The sequence below is a fragment of the Spermophilus citellus genome, assembly GCF_964194105.1.
Source record: "Spermophilus citellus genome assembly, chromosome: 8".
In the NCBI taxonomy this organism is placed as follows: Eukaryota; Metazoa; Chordata; class Mammalia; order Rodentia; family Sciuridae; genus Spermophilus; species Spermophilus citellus.
In genome coordinates, this window is record NC_138189.1 from 4,601,319 (window position 1) to 4,629,290 (window position 27,972).

Here is a 27,972-nt window from a genome sequence, read left to right on the forward strand (position 1 = left end):
TTTCACAAAAGCTCTTTATTTCGGCTGTGGGAGGACTCTGAGCCGCTCTACAGTACTGAACACGGCCAACCTTCCTGAGCAGTGGGGATGCCCAGGGTGCTCCTTATTTCCAAGTCCTGGTAGATTCAGGCAATCCGGCACAAACGTATCCATGACCTGCTGGACAGTAAAGCCACGAGGCAGGGTGTGGTTCCCAGAGCTCAGTGTGGCATATCCTGCCCATGGCTGCCTCACCCAGCTCAGAGCACAGGACTCAGCCAGGCCTTGATCACATGCTGGGATGCAGGCAGCAGTGCAGCCCCAGAGAGGCGAACAGCCATCAGGGCTTAGCAATAACCAAATAAATAAGAAATGCTATCATGGAGTACACAAACACGCAATGGTTCTTTAAAAAACAAACCCAACACAAAAGTAAGCCAGGGCCAACAGGGTATACCAACGCGGGGGAGGGGGAGAATACCACCTGTAAAGTGCTTTGTGAGACACGGGGCCTTTCTGGTCTAGCCTGGCACCCCAGCTTCATTGGGAAAGGCCAGGACTGTGGGCAAAGACTGCATGCGATTCCAGCAGGGCTCGGCCTCCAAGGTGGACAGAGCTAGGGAGCAGCCACCCTCACCCCTGGGCAGTCTACACACGAGCCAAAGGTCCTCGAAGCCCTGAGCACACGCCAAAGGTCCTCGGCACATGGGAGCACACGCACACGCGGCACGGGGCTGCGCCATCTGGCTGGGCAGTGCTCGGGAGGCCTCACAGCAACATGCACTGGTGCCTCTGTGGCGGCTGCTCATGCGGCTGACAGGAACGGGAAGAAGAAGAAATCGAAGGCGAACTTCAGGGCACCGTGCACGGTGCTGCGCCAGTCGTGCTCGATCTTCACGTGTCGCCTGGCGGGCGAGAGCTGGGCCATGCAGTTGAGGCAGCTGATGGCCTTAAGCTCGAAGACGGGCCACTTGCTGCCCAGGCGGCCCTCGAGGATGGTGCTGAACTCGATGAGGCTGCCCTGGCGCAGGTTGAGCAGCACGCTCTTGAACTCGCTGCTGGCCCGCAGTACGATGTCCTTGGTGATGTCGTCCTCCTCGTGGCCGCGGGTGCTGTTGGTGCTGCTGCTGAATGGCATGCCCACCGTGATCTCGAACTTGTACCGGTCGAACTTCTTGATGTGGCAGGGGTGCTTGGCCAGGTGCTTGAGGCGGCAGAGCTCCTCCTCGGCCGTGGAGGTGTTGCCAGGGCTGCAGGATGGGTAGGCCTCGCCGTAGAGGCAGCGCATCCAGTCGCCAATGAAGTACGGGAGCATGTTGATGGCCGACTCGGCACCGTTGTCGATCTCCGTCACCCGGACGTACTTGAAGCGGCCTGTCCACGTGACCCTGTGGCCCTCCAGGTGGCTGCAGAGGATCTGGGTGCGTGCCATGTTGGTCTCCTTCCAGGCCCGGGGTCCACACAGGAAGCCATACTGCTGCCAGGTCAGGGTGGAGTTGTAGACCTTCATGCCCTCTGAGCGGTACACGTAGAACCAGCAGAAGAGCACGATGGCTGTGAGCCACACCAGGATGAGCTTGACCATGGAGCTCCGCGTCAGGGACTTGACCATCTCCATCACAGAGAAGCTGGCCTTGGTCCACCAGCGGAACAGCAGGGGCACAATGCAGATTGCCATGGTGACCAGGATCTTGGTGAGCTCCAGGGACACAAACCACCGGGCAAACTGCACCACGCCCATGAGGGCCAGGCCGGCCACCAGGATGGGGAGAGCAAAGAGAAAGAGGAAGTAACCAATGGAGGCGCGGACCAGGCCCAGGCCAGTGGACTCCAGCAGGATGGCCACAGAGAGCTCACACCACATGAAGCAGACCAAGTAGGGCACCAAGTAGCAGTAGGTGCCCTTGAAGTTCCTCAGCTGGGCCATGCGGAAGAAGAGGTAGAAGAGGTAGACATAGAGCAGGCAGGGTAGGCTGACGTTCAGGACAACAAAGTGGCCTATAGGCACAGTCAAGAAGGTCTGCCCAAGTACCTTAAGGTAGCGCCCATCCACGGGCATGGTGGGCAGAAGGGAGAGCAGCCCAGCAGCCACCTCAGTGACCAGGGCCCTCCTGGTGTAGGGCTTGGCCGAGCTGCTCAAGCTCATGTAGCTGGTCACTGTGAAGAAGGCGGCAATGACGGCCAGCTCCGAGCAGGGGATACAGTCCTTGCTGGCCAGTGGGAAGGAGAAGATGACAAAAACAACAGAGAGCAGGAAGTGGGCGTAGGGCTCCAGGTGGTTCCAGCCGAAGTTGACCTCGGCCTGCTCCACGTCCAGGTTGGGCTCGAAGCGTAGCAGCAGGTCAGTGAGGGTGCGGAAATTGTCCCAGGCCTTGCTGTCCTGGAACACCTTGAGGGTGCAGATGATCATGGACACAAAGGACAGGTAGAAGATGACCAGGGGGATGAAGAAGGCAAAGAAGTCGATGGTTAGGTTGCTGATGATGAAGAAGAAGATGAGGGCATTGATGTGGTGGGTGGGCACAATGGTGGACAGCCAGTGCATGCCTGCCTTGGAGGCCACGTCGATCAGGTACTCTTTGACCTCCATGATGGCATGTAAGGGGTACTTCATCACCTGTGAGGAGAGGCTGCGTTGGCGTCACCTGAACAAGGACCCACTGCCCTCCCTCGCCTCACTCTGCACAGTGGGTAGCCTGCTCCACCATTTCCCTACCCCTGGCACCTTGTCCCAGCAGGTCCTCCCACCCGGGCACCCGCCTCCAGGTGAAAAAGTGCTCCCCACACCCTGCACCCCCCAGGACCTTCTCTCACCCCCCACAAGTCCTGGTCCTCCCTCTTCTGGGCCCTAGAGCCTTTCTCTACCCACCCCGGGCCTGGCTCCCCACCTTCTACCAGAGAGACAAAACTCAAGTGTGACTGTCTCCCTTGGGAGACCTCACGCACCTGGAGGAGGCCAGCCAGCTCCCCTCCTTGCCCCAACACAGCCTCCTGCGTAAAGGGCCAACAGCCCTTGGCTGCCTGTCTGGGAATAGGTTTGCATCTCCCTCTGCCTCCACGGCAAGGGCGTCTCTCCCTGAGCCTCCGCTTCCCTGTCAGTCAAGGGGGACAGCAGCCATTACTAGAAAGGCTCTGCTGGGCTCCACAGAGGGGGGAGCATGGCAGCCCTGGAGGGCGGCTGGGCAGCGTGGAGAGCACAGGCGAATGCGGGCAGTAAGGGAGCAGCTCTCTCTTGACTGAAGAGCCGATGCAGCTGCAGTGGGGCCAGGTGCAGCCCTGGCAACCAGCTGCCCACCACACACACATGCGCACACACACACACACACACACACCCCCCATACTGCTCACAGCAGACACACAGTCCATGCAGCCCCCCTCCTCGCCTTGAATTCCCCTCCCCAGTCAGTATCTAGTGTAAAGGTCAGAAGCAACTCGTGGCTTTTATCACAACAAAACCTGAAAACCCAAGCACACTCCGGGGGAAGGGCCATGGGAAGCAAGGCGGGGCAGCCTCAGAAGCAGGGGGCGGTTCTGCCACTCAGAACAGCCTCACGTGCCTACCACAGATCCCCTGGAGCGCCAGGCCTGGCCAGGGCATGGGGAAGAGGGGGAGGGTGGAGAGGACAGAGGAAGTGGTGGACAGTGCCCGTCCTCACACAGCATGGTGTGTGGCACAGGGAAGGGTCCAGGGCCTGGGCCAACACCAGGGAGTGGATCCCTAGAGGGCCCAGTCCTGTGAGGGGCAGAGAGCAGCTGCTCACCATTAGCAACGGGCCAGGGAGCAGCACGGCCCCCACTCCCCGGGACAGGCTCCCCCATGGCCTCCCTGGAGGGCTCAGGAAGACTCCTGGTGAACGGAAGGAAGTGACCACATGCAGGTGGCCCTCATCTGCCATGAGCCTTGGCTGTTGATTCACAATGACCAGAACACCTGGAAGCCACAGTAGGCTGACTGCTAAGGCAGAGAGGGATGGAGCTCAAGAGGCCCATGTGCACACAACTACGGGTACCTGTGGAGGAAGAGCCTCGTTCTTCTGGTGTCTTGGGACAGCACCTTGAGTGCTTTGTTTTGTTTTTATTCGTACTGGGGACTGAACCTAGAGGTGCTTTAGAGTCATATTCCTGGTCTTCTCAATTTTGAGACAGGGTCTAAGTTGTGAGGCTGGCCTTTAATTTTTGATCCTCCTGCCTCAACCTCCCGAGTTGCTGGGATTACAGGTGTGGCCACTGTGCCTGGCTCCTCAGTATGTTTTATAACAAGCAAACAAGTGAATGAGCTGATTAACAGCTAGGGTTCCCCTGCTCCCTGGGCTACAACCCTTTCCTACGAACAAAGGGACACCCACCCCTCTGGGAAGAGGTCATGGGGAGATCAGGCAGGGCAGCAGCCTTGGGACGTATTTCTGACACACGCCAGAAAGCAAACCAGGATTTATGAAAGTGCACCTCCTCTAGGGTTTGCCTGGGCAGAGCCCTCTGGCATTAGCCAGCAGCTGGCTAGAACCCAAAGCCATGCAGTCAGTGGGGTGCCAGCGGCTCTGCTCATCCTGTAGGCGGACCTTGCAGTCAGTAGGAGAATCTAAGGTGCCCTGGGCTGCTACGCCCCTCATCTCTATTGTGTGACCAGCCCAGGCAGCCTGGAGGACGTGGCCTGACAGTGCCCAAGGGGCTGGTGTTAAAGTACCTGAAGTCTAAGGCTCAGAACCACCCACTACTTTTCATGCTGAGGCGGTCACATGACAGCCTGGTACAAAGACCTGTAAAAGACAATGAAGCTTCTAGAACCTGAGACCCTGAGGTGTCTAGCACCTGCCCCAGGAGCCTCTGTGATCAGGAATGCTCTCCTTTTTAAGATTCCAAACTCTGGTCCCCACAATTTCTGCCCAAGCCCTTTCTCTTGGGAATCCACCAAACTGTGGGACTAAAATTTTAGTGTCCTTTTCTATAGAGAATTTCTAAATAAATTAAAATAAACTCTACCTTGGGCTGGAGAACACATGAAATAATAATTCAAAAAACACCAGTGAGGAATCCAGTTCCAGGAAAGGAACATCAAGGGCCCGCTGTGCAGGAGCACGCGAGCAGCCCGTCAGCTGGCACGAGAACCGAGAAGGAGCATCACGCCCAGGCCAGGCATGGGCAGAGCCCGCCGTTAGTAATGCAGGGCAGGTGAGTGCCTCCAGCCAGGTCTGTTCTCACCTGGAGAAAATGCTCACTTGTTGGGCTTTCCAATAATTTAATGTACAACGTGTTAGGGTTTTAGAACATTATTGTTTACTCTGAAGAGGGCGACAACTTGCACCCCCAGCTCAAGAAGAGCTGCTTGGCCTCTGGAGCCAAGTTGTTTGTGGAAGGACATCAACTCACAAGGAGGTATCTGTCATTTTCCTGAGTGTGGATGACCGCTCCCAGAACAGTGCCCCTCAGTCCTCTGAAAGGCCACTATAAGCTAGACAGCTCTGGAGCTGTGAGATGCTTGTCATGGTTCCTTACCTCTTTCCAAAGACTTTTTTTACCAAGACACACTGCTGGGGAGTCAAAAGGCTCTGACGGCCCCAAAGATGAAAGCAGACAGACCTTGACTACTTCCTGTCACAACAAACAGAACTTCCAACTGCTCAAAGCACTGGACTCATGGCCTGGAGCGAGTGACGCTCCACCTGCTGCCCCAACCAGGGCGGGCACTCTGGGTGGAGGATCATTGGCACCCACCCTGCATGTACAGCTGAGATGCTCTGGCCCAGGTCTTCTCCAACTTACCCGTCACCTCTGACCTTCACTGGCATTTGGGGATGCCTCCTCTTTGCCAAGAACCATGCCAAGCACTCTAGATCCGTTCTCCCGTAAGAAAGCGAAGGCATCCTGTCTGTGACCCCTCAGGGCTCGGGGCAGGCTCCCTGGGTTGTGGCTATACCACCCTGTCTCAGACCGCAGTCTCTCCTGCCCTGCACACACCACCGGTCCTCAGTGGAAAGGGCAAGGCCTTTAATTCATCACCCCAGGGACCTGCCAGCCTTAGGTGCTCGTCAGGGACTCAGACCCAGATGTGGGCTTAGCACCCAGTCCCTGGTTATGCCACTGCCCTCTGGCTGTGGCCTCTCCTCTTCCTCTCTGCCTTCCCCTGCCCCTGCTCGACTTCCTCCACTCCTGGCTCCCGCATGCTGCCTGTTCACCTGACCACCTGCTGGCCTGCAGCGGAGCCACCTTATTGCTGCCCCCATCCTAACTTGGTCACCCCATTCTCACACAGCCATGGGTCCATCCATGTTCTCGGTCCGTTATGAACACTCAGAAATGAAGAATGTTGGGTAACCCACACCCAGGGCTTCATGACACGTCCCCTGCTTGGAGGAACTGCCCCCGTGCTGCCCTGACAGCCCAACTCCTAGAAGTGCCGTTCTCCCTACAGAGTGAGCTAAGGACACATCTAATTCAACCTTGTGGGCTGACCAGGGCAATTCCGTGAGAAGGCCATGGCCTCGGTGTGTCTGTAGTCCAAACTACCCACATGGACCAAACCCAAGGAGCTCTCAAGGCAGGGTGCAGGGCCGCATTTCTGATTTCTCTGCCTCCACCACACTCCCGTCGATCGTATTGCTCACCATCCTCAGGTGTGCCCATATCCCCCACACAGGCGCTGGCCAACCCTCAGGATCCTTGAGCCCTGGTGGCCCAGCAAACAGGTCCATGGCCTGGCCTGCCAGACACTAGCACTCTGTGTCAAGGAACTGGCCTCTGGCCTGTGCTACAAATCGATAATCCATTTCTCTCTGTGGCGAGTCAAACAAAAAGTCCAGCTCCAACGCCTCCACCGGCTGTCCACACTGCACTGTGCGTAAAAATCCCCAGAGGGACCGCAGCACTGGTCACTCAGAACCTCCTTGGCTTCTGAGCCGGCTGCCTAAGGAGGCCTCCTTCTGAGGACACGTCTTTAGCAGACCCTGAGGACAACCCAAGAGACAAGCGGCATACCTCCAGGATGTCCCTCCCACTGCTTCCTGGAGGGTGACAGCGTGCTTGGCTGGCTCACCTTCTGGCGCAGTGGCAGGTCCTCGGGGCTCTTCCCAGCCAGCTCGTCGTCGTCATCATCCTGGAGGAAGAGGTTGCTGGGGATGATGCCCTTGGCGTACTTCTTGGTGATCTCCACGAAGTCGTCCAAGGCGATGTAGTTCTTGGCTGCAGCACAGAGGAAACAGCACAGGGGTTCCCCACTGTCAACCCACTGTGACTCTGACCTGGGCAGCTGAGGAAGGGCACAGTGGCTTGTGGCCCTGCTGGGACAAGAGTCGAGATGAGGTTCGAAGCCCTTCCCTGGGTGTGATTACGGATGAAGACCAGCCATATGGGGAGGAACTGGTGGGCATGCTGCACTCCAACCTCCACCGCTGCCCCTGGCCCTGGTGACATGCCATTCTCCATGTGAGGTGACCGGCCCACCCAGCTCCTGTTGCCTGGAGCCCGCCTGGCCTCTGGGCCCAGCTCCAAGGCTTTCAACAGCCTACATCTCCTGTGCCTCTGACTCCCTTTTTCTCCCTTGGGTGCTCACCAGGGCTCTTACAACACTGTGACAAGTCCCCCAGGAGCCAGCCACCACCTCCGAGCCCCCATCCAACATGATCCACTGAGAGCCAACCGGTGACCTCCGTCCAGCACTTGTCTGCCAGGGTCCGTATGCTCTGGGCATTCTTCTAAGCCCTGGGAAATACTAGGAAACCCAGCATGCCTGAGTCCAGGCTCCCAGTGGGGAAAACAGACACGAGACAAGGGCTGGGAGTCCCCCAGGGTGCGTCCATGTTAGAAGTTCTCCTCCAGGCTGCCCAGGATGGTGTGCAGAGGAATTGACACAAGGGGGTCACAACTGTGAACACCTCTCCTCCCAAGTCCCTCTCAGGTGTGGGCTCCGCCTAAGCCCGCCTGTTAGTGCTGAGCAGCCCTCTTGTTCCCCCGAGGAAGGAGAAATGGAAAAGAAATGGAAAAGGACAGGCAGGAAGGAGACACAGGAAGGAAAAGGAGACTGGGATTTCATCTGAAAGCCTTGCACTCAAGTTCCTCGGGCCTCTCCTCCCAGGTCAGTCTTTCCCCCAGGCCTGTCACTCCCAGATTTCTGAGAAACCTACAAATCTTAATTCACTCACTTATAAAAACTGCCCTGTGCAACGTACTACCATGTACATTTCTAGAATAAGCAAAAAGATAGACGGTATCTTACAGGGTACTTTCCACACAGTATCCATAGATCAGAAGTTTACTTCAACCTGAAGATCTCAAGAAGAGCTGGACCCACATGCCACCCTGTGATCACCAGGACGACCACCCTACACACCTGCCCATGCCCACCCCTCATGGAGTCGCCTTTAAAACAAGAGCCTGAGACCCCAGAGGTGCTTCTCACCTGAGAGCGAGCCACATTCTGAAAATGAACGTATCTTCACCTTTCTAACAAGCTCCTCCTCTTTGTAAAATCTGATGCATTCTTAAATTTTTTTTCTGCTACGTGTCAAGAGCCTGCAATCTGAATAAAGGGCTGTTCTGCCTCCGGAGACCCCCTCAAATCTCTACAGTGACACCCCCATCTGTCTTCTCCAGGACAGCAGCCCCGGGGTCTCTAGACTGCAGAGTCCACTCCACATAGATGGAGCGATGGTCAGGCCAGGGAGCTGCATGCAGAGGAGGTGAGGCTCTCTGATCCTGGAAAGCCAAAGGCACCCGCAGCTCAGCAGGTCCTCAGACCTCTCTCTCCCCTCCCTGTGCAAGCTCTGCCCCTCCCAGTGCCCAGCTGGGGCCGAGTTCTGCACACACCTGCAGATCCCCTTTTGGACCTACACCCACTCTCTTCCCCCTGCCTGGAGCGCCTCCTCTTGCTGTTCATGGCTGACCCCTCCTTACCCTTTCCAGCTCATGTAGGCACCGTGGGTGTGGGCTCCCACACCTTTGCCTGCCAGTCTTTCTCATATGGCAGGGGCTGTCATGTTGCAGGTGTGTTTTGCTGGAGCTTGGACAGCCTGGTGGGCAGGGTCTAGATCCCAGTGTCCAGAGCACTAGCACCCAAACAGACAGGACCAAGAATCCACTCACATCCCCCAGAATCTTGATTGTGGCCCAGGCCTGGGATCCACCCGAAGGAGCAGATGCCATAGCTGAGAGGTAGGCGGGAAGCCCCGGTGCCACCCTGGTAGGTACAGGCTTTACTCACACTCACTGCTGACCAAGCGCTCGAGCATTCGCCTCTGCTTCTGCAAGGACCTGGGGACAGGACCTGGCTGCGCTCCTCCATCTGCCAGAGACAAAGTGAACTGAGAATAAGGGCTGTCTGTCTCCTGCCCTGAAGCCCACCAAACAGAGGTCGTTAGTGAGCCGTGGGGATCCAGGGCTTGGGGCCTTCATGGCAGCCCATGAGTCTTACAAGCACCACACTTCTGGCAGCCACCTCTGAGCTTCCCCATGAGGTGGACTCAGCACCTCCTACAATGTTCCCACTCAATGAATGACACAATCTCTCCCACCTGGGGACAAGGTCACTGCATCCTAGGCACACTACCCTCTTTGGTTGGCACTACCTGATCTCAACCACTTTTGGCCAGCATCATGTATTGGTTTGGTTTTCCCACTGAGCAGTGAGCTCCCAAGCAGTGAGGGCAAGTTGTCTGTCACCTCTGTATACTGGCCCAGACACAAGGAGGAGCTCAGCACAAATTTGATTAATGAGCAAACACCCAAGCCAGGATTTACGCTGTCCTTCTGTGAGCATGCTGTACCTCCCTACTGCAGGCCCCAATCCCCATAAAGCATGCCCTGGCCCCAAGAGAGAAGGTCCCGGCCCCAGAGGAAGGCCCAGGCCCCAGGAAGGCCCAGTGCTGTGGTGGCCTGCCTACCATGCTCGTTGACCTGGCCCACATTCTCCAGTAGCTCCGACACAGCCACCTGCTTCTTCTTCTTGGGGTTGAGCTTCCAATACATGACCAGCGCAGCTTTGCGCACAGCCCTCTCCAGGTCAGTCTCGGAGGAAAGCTGCTTCACCTCTGGCTCGTTTTCGGAAGTGATGCCTGACAGACAGAGGCAATAGTAAGTCCTCCTGCCGCCCATCTGGGCCCATCAGTGCTGCTCTGAAAGGCCAGGGAAGGCAACGTGTAAAACATCTGTCAGGCAACTTTGGCTGCCAGACACTGGCCATCTGAGGCAAGCACCCCCAGCACCGGCTCTCCTGGCTGGGGCCCAGCTGGTCTGGTGGCAGATGGCCAAGTGTCTCTGCGTGCAGGTGTATAAAGGCTTTCTGTCTTCCTGGCTCGCTCCCTGCCCCCATTATCCTCTGAGACCCTTCTGAGTGGGTGCTGGTCTAAAGCTGAGGCACACAGCAAGGTGCTGGCTTGCCCAGGGCCACAGGGTCCCAGGGAGACAGAACTGCCTCGAACCAGTTCAGTCTCCCTGCACCACTACCAGCTGGGCGCAATGGCAGGGCCATCCTTGTGTCTACAGTGCTTCACAGGCACAGGCCCTTGAGGGCAGCCAAGGGAGCAGTATCTCCCACGTGGCAGCCCTTTCAGAGGGAGCAATGGTGAATAGGGTCCACTGCTTTGTCCCTTCACCCACCACTACCTGGGACAGCAGCCACCTCTTCCCGGGGGGGGGGGGGGGGACCAGACTTGGGAAGAATGACTTCTCCTTCTAAACACACCCCAAATTTTCCACACAAACAGGATGCCATAACAAATGGCCTCCTCTGGGTTCCCACTGCCCCAGTACCCCTCCCCACCCCGGCCGCCTCTGCCTGCGTGCCCGCTCTTAGGAAGCATCAGTCCTCCTCCTTCTACTGTGAGTGCAACTGAGTAGGTCTTCCTGGGCCTATGGTCCCCAACTGTTCTCAGAGACTGGATGGAAACAGCTCAGGGGACCAGAAATTCTGCCCACAGGACTCTGCTTTAACACGGTACAGCTGGCCCTGTGCAGCTGCCTCCAGGATCTATCCTTCAGTTTGGATCAGAACCCAGAAGGGAAGATGGCCATAGTTAATTACTACCAAAGGGGAGGGAAATGGCTTGGTCTGTTAAATCTCCCATCATGCCCCACAGTGTCTCAATCGACAAGGCTACTAGCCAAACACACTCCTCATTTCCCAGCAGTGTCACCAGCACTAGGTTTTCTGTGTACCATCTCAGATGTCCATTTAGCGAGCAGCATTACAAACTGCTCGTCCTCAGGCAGCGGCTGGAGCTCCCTGCAGACTCACCTTTCCTGTCGGCCAGGCACCGGCGCAGCAGCTTCACTGCCTCCCTCCGGCCCTGTTTGGCGGCCAGGATCAGCCAGTCCACGGCTGTGCAGTTGTTAAGCTCTTCGTCCCCATCGCTGGCCAGTCGCAGGTAATGTTTTCCCACCTGCAAGCCAGACACCACTCAGTCTTGCCTTTTGGGACCTCGCCTGTCCTGACTCCTACAGCCCACTCCTCAGGTCCCCTCCCCATGTCACTCAGACCAAGAAGAAAGGTGGTGGGAATGGGTCCCACTGGGTGCCTGCACTAGACTGGACTCTTGCAGGTCCTGGGCCCTGGCTCCTGCCCAAAACACTGTGAGGCAGGCATAGAACCCTGGGCAGATGAAGGAGCCACAGCGCCTGCACTCTTTAGATCTTCCTCAAGCTGCTCCTGCCCACCAAGAGCCCAAGGAGGGAAACTCACAACAGTGACGGCCCACAGACCTCCTCTCAAAACAGGTGACCACATAAAACCAGGGGTGGAGAGAGGGCAGCCAGACAAGGGCTGAACTGGCCCACTGGCCAGATTTTTTTTTAATAAATTCTCTACACAGAGGGACCACTCAGAGACGAGAGTGAGCAGCACAAACAGTAGGGGGGCTGCAGGAATGTGGAGGTGGGGAAGGCATGGTGGCTTTTCTGTGATCCTTGGTCAAACTGGGTGGGTATGACAGAACATGGAGCCCAAAATACTTACTATCTGGCTCTTTATGAAAATAAAGATGCCGGCCAACCCAGTCGACCCTCATTCTCTGGACAAAGTGAGGCCCAGGGCAGACAGGGCCTCAAAAAGGGCCAGTATGTGATCCAACCCTGATCCAACCCTGGAATGTCCAGGCTACAGGCTATAGAAGAACTTCAGAGTGCAGAGGGACAGGGTGAGCCACTGCTCTGGACAGATCTCTGGGGCCTCTGGCAGCCCCGCTACGAAGGATGTGGTGATCTCCCTACAGGGTGGGCCGGGCAAGGCTGGAGGGAGGCACCAGGCAGAGACCTGCTCACAGCTCGCTTCCTCACGCTCTCAGGCCCTCAGCTTCTCCACATTAATGACGGGAAGCTGGACTCTGGCACCCCCCCTCCAGATTTCCAGATACCAACAGGAGAAACAGCAAGAAGTGTGGGGACAACACCGCCCACACCACACCAAGGACCAGGTGGGAGGTCTCGGAGCTGCTGACCTGGGCATGAACCATGGCGCTGTGCCTCCTGGCTCAGTGAACTTGGGCAAGTTACTAAAGCTCTTTCAAAGAGAGTGAATGATGATGATCCCCCTCTAAGGACATCATGAAGACAACCTGAGACGACCATGACCTGCTGAGGTCCCCCCCCACCCCCATGCACCTCCTTGTGTTTTGGTTCCTGACCCCACTAAGACCTCTCTATCCTCAGGACCCCTGCTCCCTTCTCCTGTCTATGCCTTGGCAGAGATGGCACCTCCTCGGAGGACACCAGGACCCTCAGCTATTTCCTCTATCAGGAGCATCTGTTTACTTTTTTGTCAGCTCCTTCCACTTTCCTGTCACTTCCATGAGGATAGGGTCCCCATCCATGTGGCACTGGGTCTCTGGCACCGGCACAAACCCAGCCCACGTCTATGGTCACTTCTCTGAGGGCTCTGTGCAGTACTCTGGTCAGGCACAGAGTGGTCACTCAGAGACGAGAGTGAGCAGCACAAACAGTGGGAGGGGCACGGATCAAGGAGCTGCAGGAATGTGGAGGTGGGGAAGGCATCTTAGAGGAGGGGAGGCCCAAGGCGAGGTGTTAGCCGGACCTGAGGGAAGACATGGGGGCCGGCCCAGCAGGGTGCTGGGGGGATGGCACTGTGGATGTGGATCCACCGAACATGGCTGGGGCACTACCGTGCTGGTTCCACATTCCTCTTCTGTGGGCTGCAGAGCTCTTGGCCAGGCCTGTCCTGCTGGGGCTGGAAACTTGAGTTCCCAAGGGGACAGTGTGGTCCTCACCTCTGTCTGTGCCTTAGGGTCCCCAGCCTTGGCCTTCTCCAGGACTTCCTCAAATGGGATTTCCATATCTCTCCTCATAGGTCCTTTAACAAAGGGAAAAAAACAGAATGTCAAAAGCCAGACCTTGTCACTTGGCAGAGTGGAGGGGAGGCAGGAAGGGCCTTCAGAAGACGTGGTGCCAATACTTACTGTAAAATCCAGGCCAGGAGCAACAGAACCGCAAAGACAGGACAGGGCCAGGGAGCGGCAGTTTGCCTCCCAGCTCTCCAAACAGCCCCAGAGCAGAGACTGCAGCATCTACCAAGCGCAGTGACTTCTGACAGCAGAAATGGGAGGCACAGGGACAGGCACAGTCCTGAGTCCCACTAATGTCCCCCTCAGCTCAGGCCTTCTCTTGCTGGAGCTCTAGAAAATCTAAGGGCTCCATTTGAAAGACACTGGCCTGGACAAAAAGAATGTGCAGGACTCAGCATGCCAACAATTGTCACCACAGACACCTGCCTTCTGGAGAGTACAGTCAGCGTACGGACATCTTGGTACAGATGCTTTCTGCTGATGAGTGTCTCAGTCTGTCGGGGCTATGATAGATGCCACACACGGGGCGCCTTACAACAACAGAATTTATTACTCCCAGTTCTGGAGACTGGGAGTCCAAGATCAAGGTGCCAGCAGATGATGTCTGGCAAGGGCCCCTCTATAGTTCACAGATGGCACCTTCTTGCTAGGGCCTTGCATGGGAGGGTGAAGGAGTTCGGGGCGGGGGTCTCTTTTATAAGGGCACTATTCCCATGTGTGTGTTCTCTACCCTCATGGCCTCACCGGCCCCCGAAGGCCCACCTCCTAGCAGCACTGCACAGCAGGTCAGGAGGCCAGCATGTGACCTGTGGGGCACCACAATGACTCGCTCAATTTCCACACTGCGCCACAGTGAGTTCACCACCTCAGTGGCTCCTAATTCCCATGGGGTGAGGGGGCATGCTCAGGCTTGCCAGCCTTTCCACTCTCTCGGGCCTCGGGGTTGTTCCCTGTGGCCCCTTACTTTACAAAATGGTGCCACAGACCATTCTGTGCACCCTTTGTTTTCCGTGGGAAATGATTTTCCTAACAGCTTCTCCAATTGAATGACTCATCACAGGGCTCATGCTCTGTTCGTCTTCCTAAAAAGTTACCTACAAAAACATCATACAACTACATCAATTCCATTACAACCTTATCGACACTGGGTATCACAGCAATGAAGAGAGCTTTTAAAACTACTCATTTTTACCAGCTCCTTTCTTTGATTCAGGCAGACAATATTTAAGGGCTGACACTCAGTCCCACAGCTTGACTCCAACCCCTGCTCCGCTCCACCTTGGCAGAGACGAGACACCTGGCTCTGGCACCTGGGAAGCACGAGGGGCGCTTGGCAGAAGGCTTTTGCCCTCTCACTCTTTCCAGAGACCACAGGCAGAAGTGAGGGACGTGATACCTGGTCCCTAGCCACAGCATACAGAGGGCCAGCTCCTCACCACTTCCTCTGCAGCTGTCCCAGCTCCAGTCTCTGCCAGCCCTGAGCTGGGCTCTGCTGCAGTGCCACTGGCCCCTGCCTCAGGGCACCCCGTGCTCCAGGGGAGGCAGTAGCAGTAAAGTGGCCAAAGACGACACAAGCGCGAGGTTCAAGGATGAGGGTCTGAGTGTCATACCCAGTTAGGAGAGAGTGCAGGGAGATGGAAGATGACCCCAAAGTGCAGACAGGGCGTCGATGTCCAGGATCTATGAAGAGCTCAGAACACTCACACCAAACACCAGATGACCGGTCAATAAAAGGGTGAAAAGACTAAACAGCCACTTCTCAAAAGAAGAAATACGAATCAACAATACATCAAAACTGTTCAACATCTCTAACAACGAGGGAAATGCAAATCAAAACTACTCTGAGACTCACCCCACTCCAGTCAGAACAGCAATGATCAAGAATACAGATAATAAATGTTGGCAAGAAAGTGAGGTATGCCACACCTTTTGGTATTTAGGTAGGACTACAAATTAGTGCAATGGGAAAAGGAAGCACCCGGGTAGCAGGATGGAAAGTCCTTGAAAAACTAGGAAGAGGACCACCACATGATACAGCCATCCCTCTCCTGTGCACCCCAAAGATTTCTGATCACATACTGCAGTGACGCAGCCACGTCATGTTTACAGTGACCCAACTCGAAAAACTAAGCTGTGGAACAGACCTCAGTGCCGTCCACAGATGAGTGGACACACACCGGGGAGCCGTCGGGAAGAAGGAAATCACGGCATTTTTTGGTAAATGGATGGAACCCGGGGCTTTCATGGTAAGAAAAATAAGCCAGTCCCCAAAAAGTCAAAGGTTGAATGTTTTCTCTGGTATGTGAAAACTAATCCAAAATGAGGGGAGGGGCCACAAATAAAGAAAAAGAGAAAGAGAAAAAAGAGAAAGGTTTCATCAAAATAGAGGAAAGATCAGTAGAGCAGACAAGGCATTCAGAAGGAAGAAGGGATGGAAAAGGGAAGAGGATAGAATCAACCTGAACAAATTTTAAGCACATACGTGAGCACAGCACAATGAACCACAACATCACTACAGACACACCATATTAGTTTTTAAAAAATCTATAAGTAAATTACAGGAAGATAGTAGAATAGAGGGAGGGGAGGAAGGGAAGGAGGAAGTGCTGGGGATTGAATTGGAGCAAATCATATTCTATGCTTTTGCGATTGTCAAATGTATCCTAAAGTTATATAGAACTAAAAAGAACAAAAAGTATTTACAAAAAAAAAAAAAAAGTGGGGGCTGGGGTTGAGGCTCCGAGGTAGAGCGCTTGCCTTTGCACATATGAGGCACTGGGTTTAATCCTTGGCATCACATAAAAATGAAATAAAGATATGTATCCACCTACAACTAAAAAATAAATACAGTTAAAAAACAAATGCATGTAGCCCCTGAGGGCACTCTGAAGAGGCTTGTGATGGTGGAAGAGGAGCAAGAAGAGCTCCTTGGGAAGGTGCAGTGACCCCCACACAGTGGCAAGTCTCCCTGCAGAGTTTTGGGCTCAACTTCCCCCAGGGACTTTACTCAGCAATGATTCCAGGGCCCATAAAGCGGTTCTGAGAGGCCTTTTCCCTTCCCAAGTGGCCCACTGGGCCTTTCTTGCTGTCCGCTGTGAGGTAGCCTCCAGGGGCTTTGTGGGTGCAGTCACTGCCCTGGGCCTACCTGTCTCTAAACCCTAGTTTCTGATGCAGCACTACAGTGCAGCTAGGAAGTGCTGAACCAACAGAGAAGGGGGCTGAGAAGGCAGCAGCGAGAGCAGGGCCCTCGGCGTTCCTCTGTCTCCCCCAATCCAATACAGCCACAGCCCAGCATGCACCGGGCTTAGTGACTGAACTGCCAAGTTCAGCTCCCTTTGGTAGAGGAAGGGTTGAAGAGAGGGACCTTCCTGCCCATTAGGAGTGTAGGACCATCCTGGCCATGTGCTGCAAGCCTCTGGGTCCTTCCCCACCAGCTGACCACGTGCAGAGCCTTCCCCGGTTGGCCAGCAACAGCAAGCTGGCTTCCACTCTCACACTACTGCCGCTACCCGCGTACGCCTGAAATTTTTGAATGCATGTCAAAAAATGCACTGTATGTTGGCATCATCCCTGTGGCCAGAGCAGAGTGCTGTGGCCTTGTCCCAACAGGACACCTAGGCCACTTTGGACCAAGGTTTCCCACACATGGGGAAGCTGAGGTTACCCTGGTCCAAGGGGTGCTCCTCACAAGGGGCAGTTGGGGCCACCTTGCATGTAAGGAGTATGCCATTAGCCTCTGTGCCACTAACTCTGTCCTTGGGAAGGAACACAGTGAGGGATCCTTGACCGCAGTCCCGCCTTCCTGAGCTGGCCAAGCTCTGTGCAGGGATGGAGACAGTGGGTACTAGGGCAGGTCTTGCCCAGAGAGGCGCCCTTCCACTAGGCCCAAACAGGACATGTGAACTCAGCCACACCCTCACCCACCAATGTGAGTGCCAGGAGCCAAGGGAAGCCAGTTAACAAGGCATGACCCTTGCCCTTGGTAAGGCCCACCCCCAGGGACAGCGAGGACAACTCCATTCTACCAGGACAGGTGGGGACATCAATGGTGACAGGGAAGGCTTCATGGAGGAGGCGACATTGGAGGCTTGGAATGCCTCCAAAGGAGGTTAAAGTAACAACCAAGAGGCACACGGCCAGGTTTCCAAGAGGCCTGGAGGCCATCGGGTGAGCTCAAAGGACCCTGCTTCATGCCGTGTCAGCTACGGCACAGGGATCACAACACACACGCAAGCCAACAGCCAGGTCAGCGCAAGGCAACATACGCAACATGCTGTCTTCCTGCGCTGTTGACAGCGGGACTCCGAGTGCTGCTCGGGACTATGGCTTGCTCCCCACTCAGCATCTAGCGCGCACCCACAGTGCACTGGCTCCAGACCCCTCCTCACACCCACTGCCGGGACCAAGCTCTGACCCCTGCCCCTGGGGCCCCGTCTCAGCTGTGCCACCACTGTCCATCTAGGGGCTCCTGAAGTCACCCTGGCTTCTTCCTTTCCCTGTCCATGCCCAGCCGCCAGGCAGACTGGCCACCTTTCTTGTGCTCCAGGCTCCAAAGCCTCACTCTCCTGCTCCGCTCCCCCATCTTCTCTAGCACAAGGCGGTTCCTCAAGGTGAAAGTCAGCTCCTTCCCCATGGAGAGCCTTGCCAGCCCCTCATGCTCACAGCAACGTTCCTGCCCCGACCCTCAGGGCCCCACTGGCCCAGCTGACCTGGGCCCCCACACTCTGACCCTTCCTCTGTCTCAGCCCAGCTGCACGCCCCTTCCATGGTCTTGGAACTTGGTGTTCACTTCTTCCTGCCACATCCCAGTGCACCCTTCCAGAAGTGTCTTACTCCCAGCCGTCGTCATACTGGGTAGTGTCCTGGCAGACCATCCCTGTCCACCTCAGGGTCCTGCTAATGTCCCCATCATCTGTGTCTCTATAGCTGCCAGGCATATGTCATCTGGCACTAGTGGGTGGGAGGCGATGAAGACTCAGACTGTGCAGGCTGGACACCCACCATGGTCCCCGGGGTCTGTAGGAAGGGCACAGACAAGGAATAAGACTTACAGCCAGGTAGATCCCAGGCTCAGACCTGCATCTACCCAGAAACATTAGAGACAAATTGGAAGAACATGGTGATCTTTTAAAAGAGAAGCAGAGTCCAAAAGAGCCTGAGGTGAGGTGCGTGTCCAGCCGGAGCTGCACAGGGAGCCCAGAAGCCCTCTAGCTCTGCTAGCAAGGCTGCAGCATGTGACAGGTGTGTCACTACTGGGCCACCTATGGCAGGGCTGGCACACAGCCACAGCAGGTGCACACAGCAGGTCCAGGGCCTCGGCATGGATGGTGTAAGGGCCCTGCTGATGGGGCAGTCTCTCAGGGAAGAGAAGATGACAGAGGCTGGAAAGAGGGTTCCTCACAGAACCAGAAGAGCCATGGCCACACTCCTTCCAACTGCCCACCTGCTCTCAGCCCCTGCAGCCCTGAACCTTCCCTGCTCCTGTCCCTCCAGTCCTTGATGATGCTGTTCTTGGTACCCAAATCCTTGCCCACAGCCTCACCCCTGTTGTATGCCAACTCTTCCCCCTGCCTGGCGTCCAGCACACAGAAGAAATAAAACAAAAGCTGCCGAGAGTGGAGACAGGGAGTATCTGCTACAACCACTAGGGGCTGTAGAACAAGACCCACCCAAGGTACAGCTGGTGACCCTAGGCCTGGCCCTCACCTGCTATGGATGTGTCCAGGGATACCAGATGCAAAGAGAGAAGTCCCAGTGAGAACACATGGGTCTGTCACTGCAAAGCTCACTCACCCACACTGTCACCCCACTAAATACCCAGGACACTTCTGAACCAGGGACCCCGGCAAGATGGGGTCCTCCTCTGCAGACAGTGGATTTCAAACTGCAGATTTCACCCATGAGAAGGTCATGAGGTCAATTTAACTGCCCCAAAGCAGCATTTATTTTTAAATCACAGGAGCAAAGTAGAACATAGACCAGAACACATAGGAAGGGAGATACTGCTTTGGAAACTTGTTCCCAAGCATGTGAATGCATGTGTACATGTGCCACACTGCAATAGAACATGAATTCCTGCTATGGGAGCAGGCTGGAAAGTGCCAGAGGCAGGAGAGCCTTATTAAGCAGGTGGCATTGAACAGGTGAGATGGTGATACCATATCTGGGACAGAGGTTCCCACGTGGCCAAAGGGGAGGTAGGAAAGCATGGAGGCAGATTAGGGGAACCCAGAAAGGATACCATAGCAGCTCTTAGACCTGAGGTTCTGAATAAGACTGCAGAGTTGGAAGCAAGCCCCACCTGAGTCACCGAACAGCCACAGCCAGCCTGGGCTGAAGACTGCTGGCCCTGGCCCTACCCCCTTACCAGCTCCACCCATTTCTTCTTGGCTCCTGGCACGAGGGGCCCGAGACTCAGCTAGGGCAGCTGCTTCTCTGACGCTTGGGCCAGGGCCACCTTGGGGCCTGGGAGCTCGGGGCGCCTCGCTCCTCTCTTCTTCCACTGAGGCAGTGGCATTGAGCCGAGCGCGGGCTTGAGGCTGTGGTCCTGGTGGAGGCTGTGGGATGGAGGGGCTCAGAGGAGAGGTGCTGGAGTCCATCTTGCCTGCAAGAAAAGCAAAGGGTCAGACACACTAGGGCCCCCAACCCAGCTTGTGCCAGCTTTTCATTTTTCGAAAGAGAAGAAAGCAAAGAGATGGGTGGGAGCTGCCAAGCACCCTGTGATCTCGTTTAACCTCACAGCCCCGCAGGCAGCCCTGTGCTACAGCAACTCCCTAAGGGTGTCTAGGGCGACACACAGGGCAGCAATTCTGACCTCAGACCCTCGGTCTTAGGCTTTAAATCCCGAGTTCCCACCTCACCAGGTCAAGCCACAAGACCTTGGGTGTTAGTGTCCTCACCTGAGAAAAGAGGATGGGAATGACAACATTCAGACATAATCCAGAGAAACACTGAGCACAGTGCTTGGCTGTGGGAGCTTCATGTGATATAATTCAACATCTGTAAAAGTGAGCTGACTTGGAAAAATGGGTGTTTGCAGATGCTAATGAAGTTCAAGATCTTGAAATGAAAGCCTCCTGGATTAGAGTGGCCCTAAATCAACACGGAGCATTCTCACAGGAAAGAAACACAGACGTGCAGAGAGGTCATGAGAAGCAAGGGCCAGAGGCTACAGGGTGCAGCCACAAGAGACCTAAGGCCTGAGGCTACCATCGGAGCTGGGGTGAAGTAGGGAACAGACCCTCAGAGTCTCCAGAAGGGACTACCACAGCCCATACCTTGACCTTAGATTTCTGTCTCCAGAATCGTTTATGGTACTAGGGAATGAATGCAGAATGCTCTACCGTTAGATGACATCCCCAGCCCTTTTTATTTTTAATTTTTAATTTATTTATTTTTACAGTGCTAAGGATGGAACCTAGGACCTCACACATGCTAGGCAAGCACTTTACTATTGAGCACACCCCCTACTTCTTAATTTGAGACAAGATCTTGCTAAATTGGCCAGCTTCCTGCATCAGCCTCTCAAGCTGCTGGGATCTGCAGGCATGTGCAACCACACCTAGCCAGACTGCTGGTTTAAGCCACCTCGTTTCTGGTGATTGTTTATGGGGACTTTGGGAAATGAACACCTTGGTATAAAGTAAAAGTTAAATAAATTGAGGAAACTTAGGGAAAGATTGGTAGGATAGGGTGAGTGGGGATGGCACACACCTGGTGAATCCAGATTTTTCCAACCAGAACTGCCCAGATCCACAGCCTTCTAGACCAGGCCCTGATCACAGGACGAGAGTCACAGAACTTCAACACCCAGCTACTAACACTTATTAAAAAGCAAATGAATGCATAAGGGTGGTGGTGGCATATGAAGAGACTTCTAGAACAGACCAGAGAGCACAGAGAGCCCATGGCATATGTCATGATGGGGGAAGGGGTCAGTCAACAAAGGGCCGCTGCATGCTGCTCAGCAACATGGAAAACGGTGTCAACACAATTCAGAGCAACTGCAAGTCACAGACCATGGGGCAGAAAGCTCTAGAGGATCCTTAATCAGGGGCACAGACCCCTAAAATTGTCAGGCCCCATGCACACTGTGGGGCGTGGGAGATTTTTTCTTCAAACTTCCAAATAACCCTCCCCATACACAAGGCTCCTCTCTTCATCAAACATGAGGAAACTGAGGCACAGAGCAGGGGAGGCTGGTGATGAGGAAATCTGTTTCCCAATCCTCACCTGCCAAGGCCCCTTCCTTTTGGCTCTGGGCCCACCAAGCTGTGTGGTCCTGAGCAGCCCAAGTCCCTCTCTGTGCATCAATATCCTCATCTGCTTGAGGATCCTACCCTGTCCTTGGGCTGATTGTGAGGACCAGTATGACCACAGCTGCATGAGGGGCCAGGGTTCTGGCTCTTAGCCCTAAGTCAGTCCAAGTGGGTAGAGCTAGATGGCTCTAGACTAATCACTGGAAAACAGGAATGGCCGCAGGTCCCATCAGTTCCAGACTGTTCCGTTTTGTTCCATCCCCAGCTACCAAGGGGCCCTAAGGATCAGATTTGTGTTCAAAGAACAATGTAGATTTCAATCTGAATGTTCCTCCCTCAGAGGGACTGAGCCCTTATTTTAATTTAGTTTAGTTTTTTTTTTTTTGAGCCCTATTAAAACATCCCCAGAACAATGTCTTTAAACAACAACAACAAAAAAACATTGCCAATACTCATGAATTTGCTTGGAAATCAATGCAGGGCTTGCTGCTGTCTCCAAACTTTGAGCTTCTGGGAACTGGCCACTCCTGAAGACCTCATCATTTAATTACATGTGCAGAACTAAGGGAGTGCGAGGCCTGCTGGAGTCAGAGAAAGTGAACCCACAGCCTGGTACACAAAGCAAAAGTCATGCAGGACACCAGACCATCTGAGTCAGCAAGAAAGCCTTGTTCTAGCTCGCTTTCCCCCATGGCTCTCCTGCCCCAGAAACAGTGGCACCTTCTCTAAAGGCAGAAGGGCAGCTGAGCTTTACTGAGAGCTAGCTTATGGCAAGGCACCTATCATTAATAACAACGGCTCTGCTCTCAGTGCGCCAGATACTTTTCCCTTGGGGCTACTCCTAGGCAGGTACAACAGCATCCAGGGGCTGCTAGTGGAGAACCTGCTTCATCTCCAACCCTCACCCCATTTCACAGACTAGGAAACCAAGGTGAGAGACCTGATGAAACAGCTCGCAGAGCTGAGGTTAAAATTCAAGTCCACACCTGTATTCCCAAACCGCAGCAAGCTTGTTTCTGGAAAAGAGGCCTTTCAAGCTCCCTCCACCCTCTCCTCCCAGGTCCCTTCCCTCCGCAGCACTGGCTGCTGGTCTACTGCAACAGGCAACTCCCACCCTCACACTCTGCTCCTGCAGCACCTCTTCCTGGGGAGCCCATCCATCCCTACTGGACAGCCTTCATGCCGAGCTCCAGAAACACCTTTGCAGGTATCTGCCAGCTGCTTCTGTGAATTCCCTGTCTTCCTCATCTGCTCACAGATACACACACATTCTCCATTAGCCCCCTTCTGCTAAGGGGTAGGAGGGACAGATACCATCCCAGCCAACAGGACTAGGTTGTAAAACCACAAGCACCATGGGGAGTGGCTGCTTAACCTCACCATCTCAGCCTCCCCGCCTGGAAAATGGGATAACACCTTCCATGTCAGGGTGAGAAGGGGATTCCAGGTGTGATGGAAGAGAAAACAATCTGCAAACTGGAGTCGCTACATTCCCATTCAGTTGAAAAACACCTTATAAAAGGAAAATTCAGGAAAATGCGGCTTCTAGCTAGACGGCTGGGTCAAGTGATGTGCATATCACATTCCAGTCAAAGTAAAATCATTTAAAGCCAAACCTCTGATTAGTAAGAATGGATGAATTCAGGAGGATTAATTGTCATGTTCCCTGAGGGTTGGCCAAGCCTGATTTAGATCAAAAAGCTTATTTCAAAGCAAACAAACAAGTCCTGGATATGGTTATTCACAGGGACAAGGAGTGCCAGAAAGAAGCAACAGAGGCAGGACCTGCCTGGCAACTGCTCCTTTCTTCTCTGACTAGTGCCACTAAGGCAGGGGCAGCAGTTCAGGTACTCACTAGGGCATAATGTATGGGGTCAGAAGCCTGAGCAGCCAGGCCTTGGAAAGGCACACTACCTAGGAACTGATGTATCGGGTGATCTTAGGCAAGTCCCTCTCAAGGCCTGGCACTCCTGATGGCAGAGCAGAAGCTTCATCCCCCCCACCTCTGTCCCCCAGTTCCAGGCAATCCCACTGCCACGATGGCCAGAGCAGTAGCTTGGAACCCATCATATAAAGATCGCAAAACACAGAATGGCTAGCATTCTTTCCCTGTGAGCACCAAGGCATATTTTTATCCATCAAAACACAAACACCAGCACCAAGGAGCTCAGCTGAGGAGTTACGTCCCCCAGAGAGGGCTGCTCCAACCACAAGTCCACTGAGGGCTAGAGCACAATGACCATGTGCAGTCTTCTGCCCAGATGCACTGACCCTCCCCCAGGCCAGCCCTGATTCTGCTCTGCAGGGTGGTCCCCACCCTCTAGAAGCTGGGTCCTTAGAAACTGGCCTGTAGGAAGCCAAGAAAATGGCCAGTGCCTCCACCTCCAGAATCCCAAGATGGGGAATCCAGGGAGATACTTGTGGGGTTCACACACAGGATGTCCCCCAGCAACATTCATTGGCATCCGGAATGATCTGTAATGAAATATGCAGCTCTCCACATGGTACAGCACTGTACTGCTATTCAACATGATCATGTACGTGAATGTTTACAGAAGGGGGAAATGTTTGCATAACACTGATGGGCAAGATTAAAGCAGCATATTATTCTGGGTCTGTTTAGAATGAAAAGAAAATTTATCTGCAAAAATATATAGAAGAAAATGGCTTTTAAAATGTTAACACTTGAGGGCTGGGGTTGAACTCAGCTCTAGCCTAGCATGTGTGAGGCACTGGGTTAGATCTTCAGAACAACGTTAACAAAAATAAACAAATGAAGGCATTCTGTCCATCTAGAACTCCAAAAAAATTTTTTTTAAACTGTTAACACTTGATATCTCTGGGTAAACATTATGGGTTGTTTTAATTCTTTAAAAATGTATTTCCCTAATTTTCTATAATAAATATACAATGTTTTTAAATTAAAGAAAGGCATTTTAAAATGTGTCTGTGACTGAGTCCAAAGGAAGTGGGCTCAGTAGGTCCCTGGCCTGGGATGTCCACATTGGCCTGGCCCGACCCAATACCCTGGCACAGAACTGCACCTCAAGACAAGGACACAAAGCCCTTGGTGGCTCCCAGGTACCTATTTTTGCCCAGAGTATTAAAGGCCAAACCAAGGAACGGTCCAGCTCTCTCAATGTGACAAGTTCACAGGAATAAAGGGAGACTCAAAGTGGAATGGCCTCAGTTGTGCCTGTGGACAGCCACAGACCACCACCTGGCACCTGTCTGGGCCTGGCTCAAGCTGCTCAGCAGGCATGGACTGAGGGCCTGTCTCACACCAGGCACTGTGCTGGTCCTCCTTGCCCCAGAGAGGATGCATCCAGAGCCAGATGCGTCTTTGAGCAGCCCAGTCTAGATGGACAAACAACCACAAAGAGCAGTGCCTGGGGCTACAGAGCACAGAAGGGGTCCCTCAAACCATGGGAAGGGACAGGCTAGGGACTCTACAAAAGCCTAGCTGAAGGCCCACTTCAGAATAATGAGGCCCAGAGCCAGGCAGACAGCATGGGGGCATGTGTGTGTATGTGGGGGTTGGGGCACTCCAGCAGGGGATACACCCAAGAGAAGAGGTAGCACAGGGACAGCAAGTCAGAGTGTGGCAGGCAAAGTGCAGGAGCTGGGAAAGGGACACAGGAAGAAGAGGCCAAGAGAGAGCAGAGCAGGTTCCAGGCCTGAACAAATGCCAGGCTTAGGCAATGGACCTGACCCCACAGGCCAGAGGGAAGGAGAGGTAAAAACCATCAGGCTGTCTGGAGTCAGAGGCAAACAAGGTAGTCCAGAGAGGAGGCTGCAGGCCACGTAGGGAGAGATGAGGCTCTGCATCAGGGCAGGCATGGGGCAGACTGGGAGGCAGGAGAGACAGGAGGTGACAAACAATGTGAGGAACAAGGAGGCACAGGGTGGCCTGGCTGATGGCTGGGGGCTTCAGCCTACTTCCTGAGGTGGGGAGCAGTGCCATATAGAGCCAAAAACTCTATACCTGTTATGGTTTTTATAGCCACCATTATGGACCATGTTTGGCTTCTGTCCTAATTGTAGGCATTTCCAGGGGCCAAGACTGAGCTGGGTTCCCCTTTGTGACCAGACCCAAAGGCCTGTCCAGCCCTGACCTATAAGGGGCAGGGGAGGCCAGAACTGAGAGTCCCTCCAGCCACTTCCACCTGGGAAAAGTAAGGGGAGTCTCCCAGCCAATTCTGCCTGTGTCTGGGAGAGTAGAGGGAACAAAGGACCAAGCAGGAAGGAAGGAACCTCTTTCTAGATCCTTGGTCAGATGGAAAGGGCTCCTGTGAGAGCTGCAGACAGGTACTAGGTGGGGAGGGTGGACATGTTGCCTCTGGGCCCCCAGTGGACTCCCTCACAGGGCTGCACTGAACAGGGGCAGCCAGCACCCAGGGTACCAGGGAGGGATCCTTGAGTGAGTGATGGATTCTGGCAGAAGGGAAAGTCCTTTACAAACCACAAAGCCCTGGGCCAAATGCCAGGGGTCACTGTTCAAGGTGAGGGGGGCAGGGTACACTACTTGGGGTGGGGGACAGAGGGCCTGGCTGTGCTGATCACCTGCAGGCACCAAACCAGCTAAGCCTTACCTCACCTACTGTCCTAAGTGGAGGCTGTACCTCCCACCTGACTGAGAGGGTTAAACACAGCGGGGGAGTGGAGTCTTGGGGGACGCCAAGGAACTACAAATGCTTTTCCCTGGAATTTCATAACATCAACTGCAAAAAATGGGGTGAGAGGAACTTCTCTATCACACCCAGAGGGGTTGGGTCAGATTCTGCAGAAAGCCTCTATCTATTCAACCAGAAATGAAGTTTCCAGGGCAGTATCCTGCCCAGGCCGGGTCCCACCAGACAGGGTTACAGGTTGCCACGGTCCTCAGCCCTTTGGAGGCTTCAGGCTGGCTGGGCACACCAGAGCCCTGGGTGGGAACACAGAGGGTGAGGGGATCTTATCCCGTGAGGATGGCTTTAGGCTAGAGCCTAAGCAAATCCATTTTAAAACTCCAGATTGAAACCTGCAGTCTCACCAGGCACGCCTGACAGAGCCCTCCAGTATGGTCCTCAGGCACAAAGAAGTCACTTATCCCCACTCTGACAAACTCAGTGAAGCCTCTGGCAGGCTTCCTCGCCCAATAAGAGGGAAAGGCAAAAAGATCAGGGTGGGACCACCAGACCAGATGTTTTAACCCCAGGGTAAATGATGTCACTGGGAAATCCAGTGGCAACTGATAAGGACTGAAAGGGGGTCGAAATCCCCAAAATTTGGTATAAATAACGGAGCAAGAGAACAGACATTCAGTCAGCCGACACTGATGCCCTCACGCTGAGCGCCTGATGAGGACCTGGACTGACATCCCGACACTTTTCATCGTTGCTGATCCTCTGCATCTTCCTCGCCACTCTCAAACTCTACAGCCACATCTTGGCCCTGGGGAGAGCCTCCTCAGCCAGCGGTCAGCTTCATCCCAGGAGAAGCCTGCCTGGGTTCTTGACCTGATCACTGCGGTCTGAATGAGTGTGCATCTGGTCTGAGTGAGTGTGCATCTGCTGGACTTAACCGATGTGATTCTGCAATCTGTATTTGGGGTAAAAATGGGAGTTCATAACCCACTTGAATCTAATGTATGAAATATGTCAAGAGCTTTGTAATGTTTTGAACAACCAATAATAAAAAAAAAGGCTTGAGACTTTTGATCTGACACTTGGACTTGGCACGCAGAGGGCATGTCTGTCATGAGCCCGTCAGGATTAAGTGTGTTTGCGGTGCTTAGAATTAATCTTGAATGGTTTGCTGTGAACTGATTATGGCTACTGCAGCGACTAGCATTAAGGATTGACGTCTTTCTGATTAAGAACCTATAGAGTGAAATTGTATTGAGTGAATAAAACATTAAAAAGGGCAGAAGCGCATGGACATTCTTTCTCCCCTTGACTGCAGATGTCCCACTTTTGCCCATCGCGACATCCCGCCGGCCAGCTGGGCACGAGCAGGACGGCGCCTCTGGGGACACCCGCTCTGGTCCTCCAGAGCCCGGCCTCTCTGGCGCGCGCTCCCTGGGCAGCGCTTGGCTTGGCCAGTACTGAGGAGTGGGCCCGCCCGGGCAGGATCGCCTCGGGCATCGCGAGGCGGGCGGGACCCCCTGCCCTCCAACTTCAGGGAACTCGCGGGGGCCTTCGGGTCCGGCCACCCATCTTCTCAGAAGGGTAAACTGAGGCCCGCGGCGGGCGGAGCCGCCTCGCCTTCCGGGACCCTCCCCATCCCCGGCACGCGCCCCCCGCCCCAACATTCACCTTCCGGCGAGAGGGCCTCACGCGGCGCTTCAGGCCTTCTGGTGGGTCGCGAAGTTGATCGGGAGCAGCTGGACGCGCCGGGTGGTGACCACAGCAGTGGAGCAACCGGAGCGGGCGCCGGCCAGCGCGGACTTGGGCCCGAGGGGCGGGGCAGGG

General features: G+C 54.5%; 1 protein-coding gene across 1 annotated transcript; it reads right to left on the reverse strand.

The window, feature by feature from the left end:
- WFS1 (wolframin ER transmembrane glycoprotein) lies at window positions 1-27,972 on the reverse strand. Its single transcript, XM_081303739.1, has 8 exons — window positions 27,817-27,972; window positions 19,630-19,866; window positions 13,188-13,270; window positions 11,204-11,348; window positions 9,852-10,022; window positions 9,173-9,253; window positions 7,010-7,155; window positions 1-2,596 (listed from the first exon to the last, which is right to left on the reverse strand). The coding sequence occupies exons 2-8, from the start codon at window positions 19,859-19,861 to the stop codon at window positions 785-787; spliced, it is 2,670 nt and encodes an 889-aa protein (XP_081159865.1). The 5' UTR covers window positions 19,862-19,866; window positions 27,817-27,972; the 3' UTR covers window positions 1-784.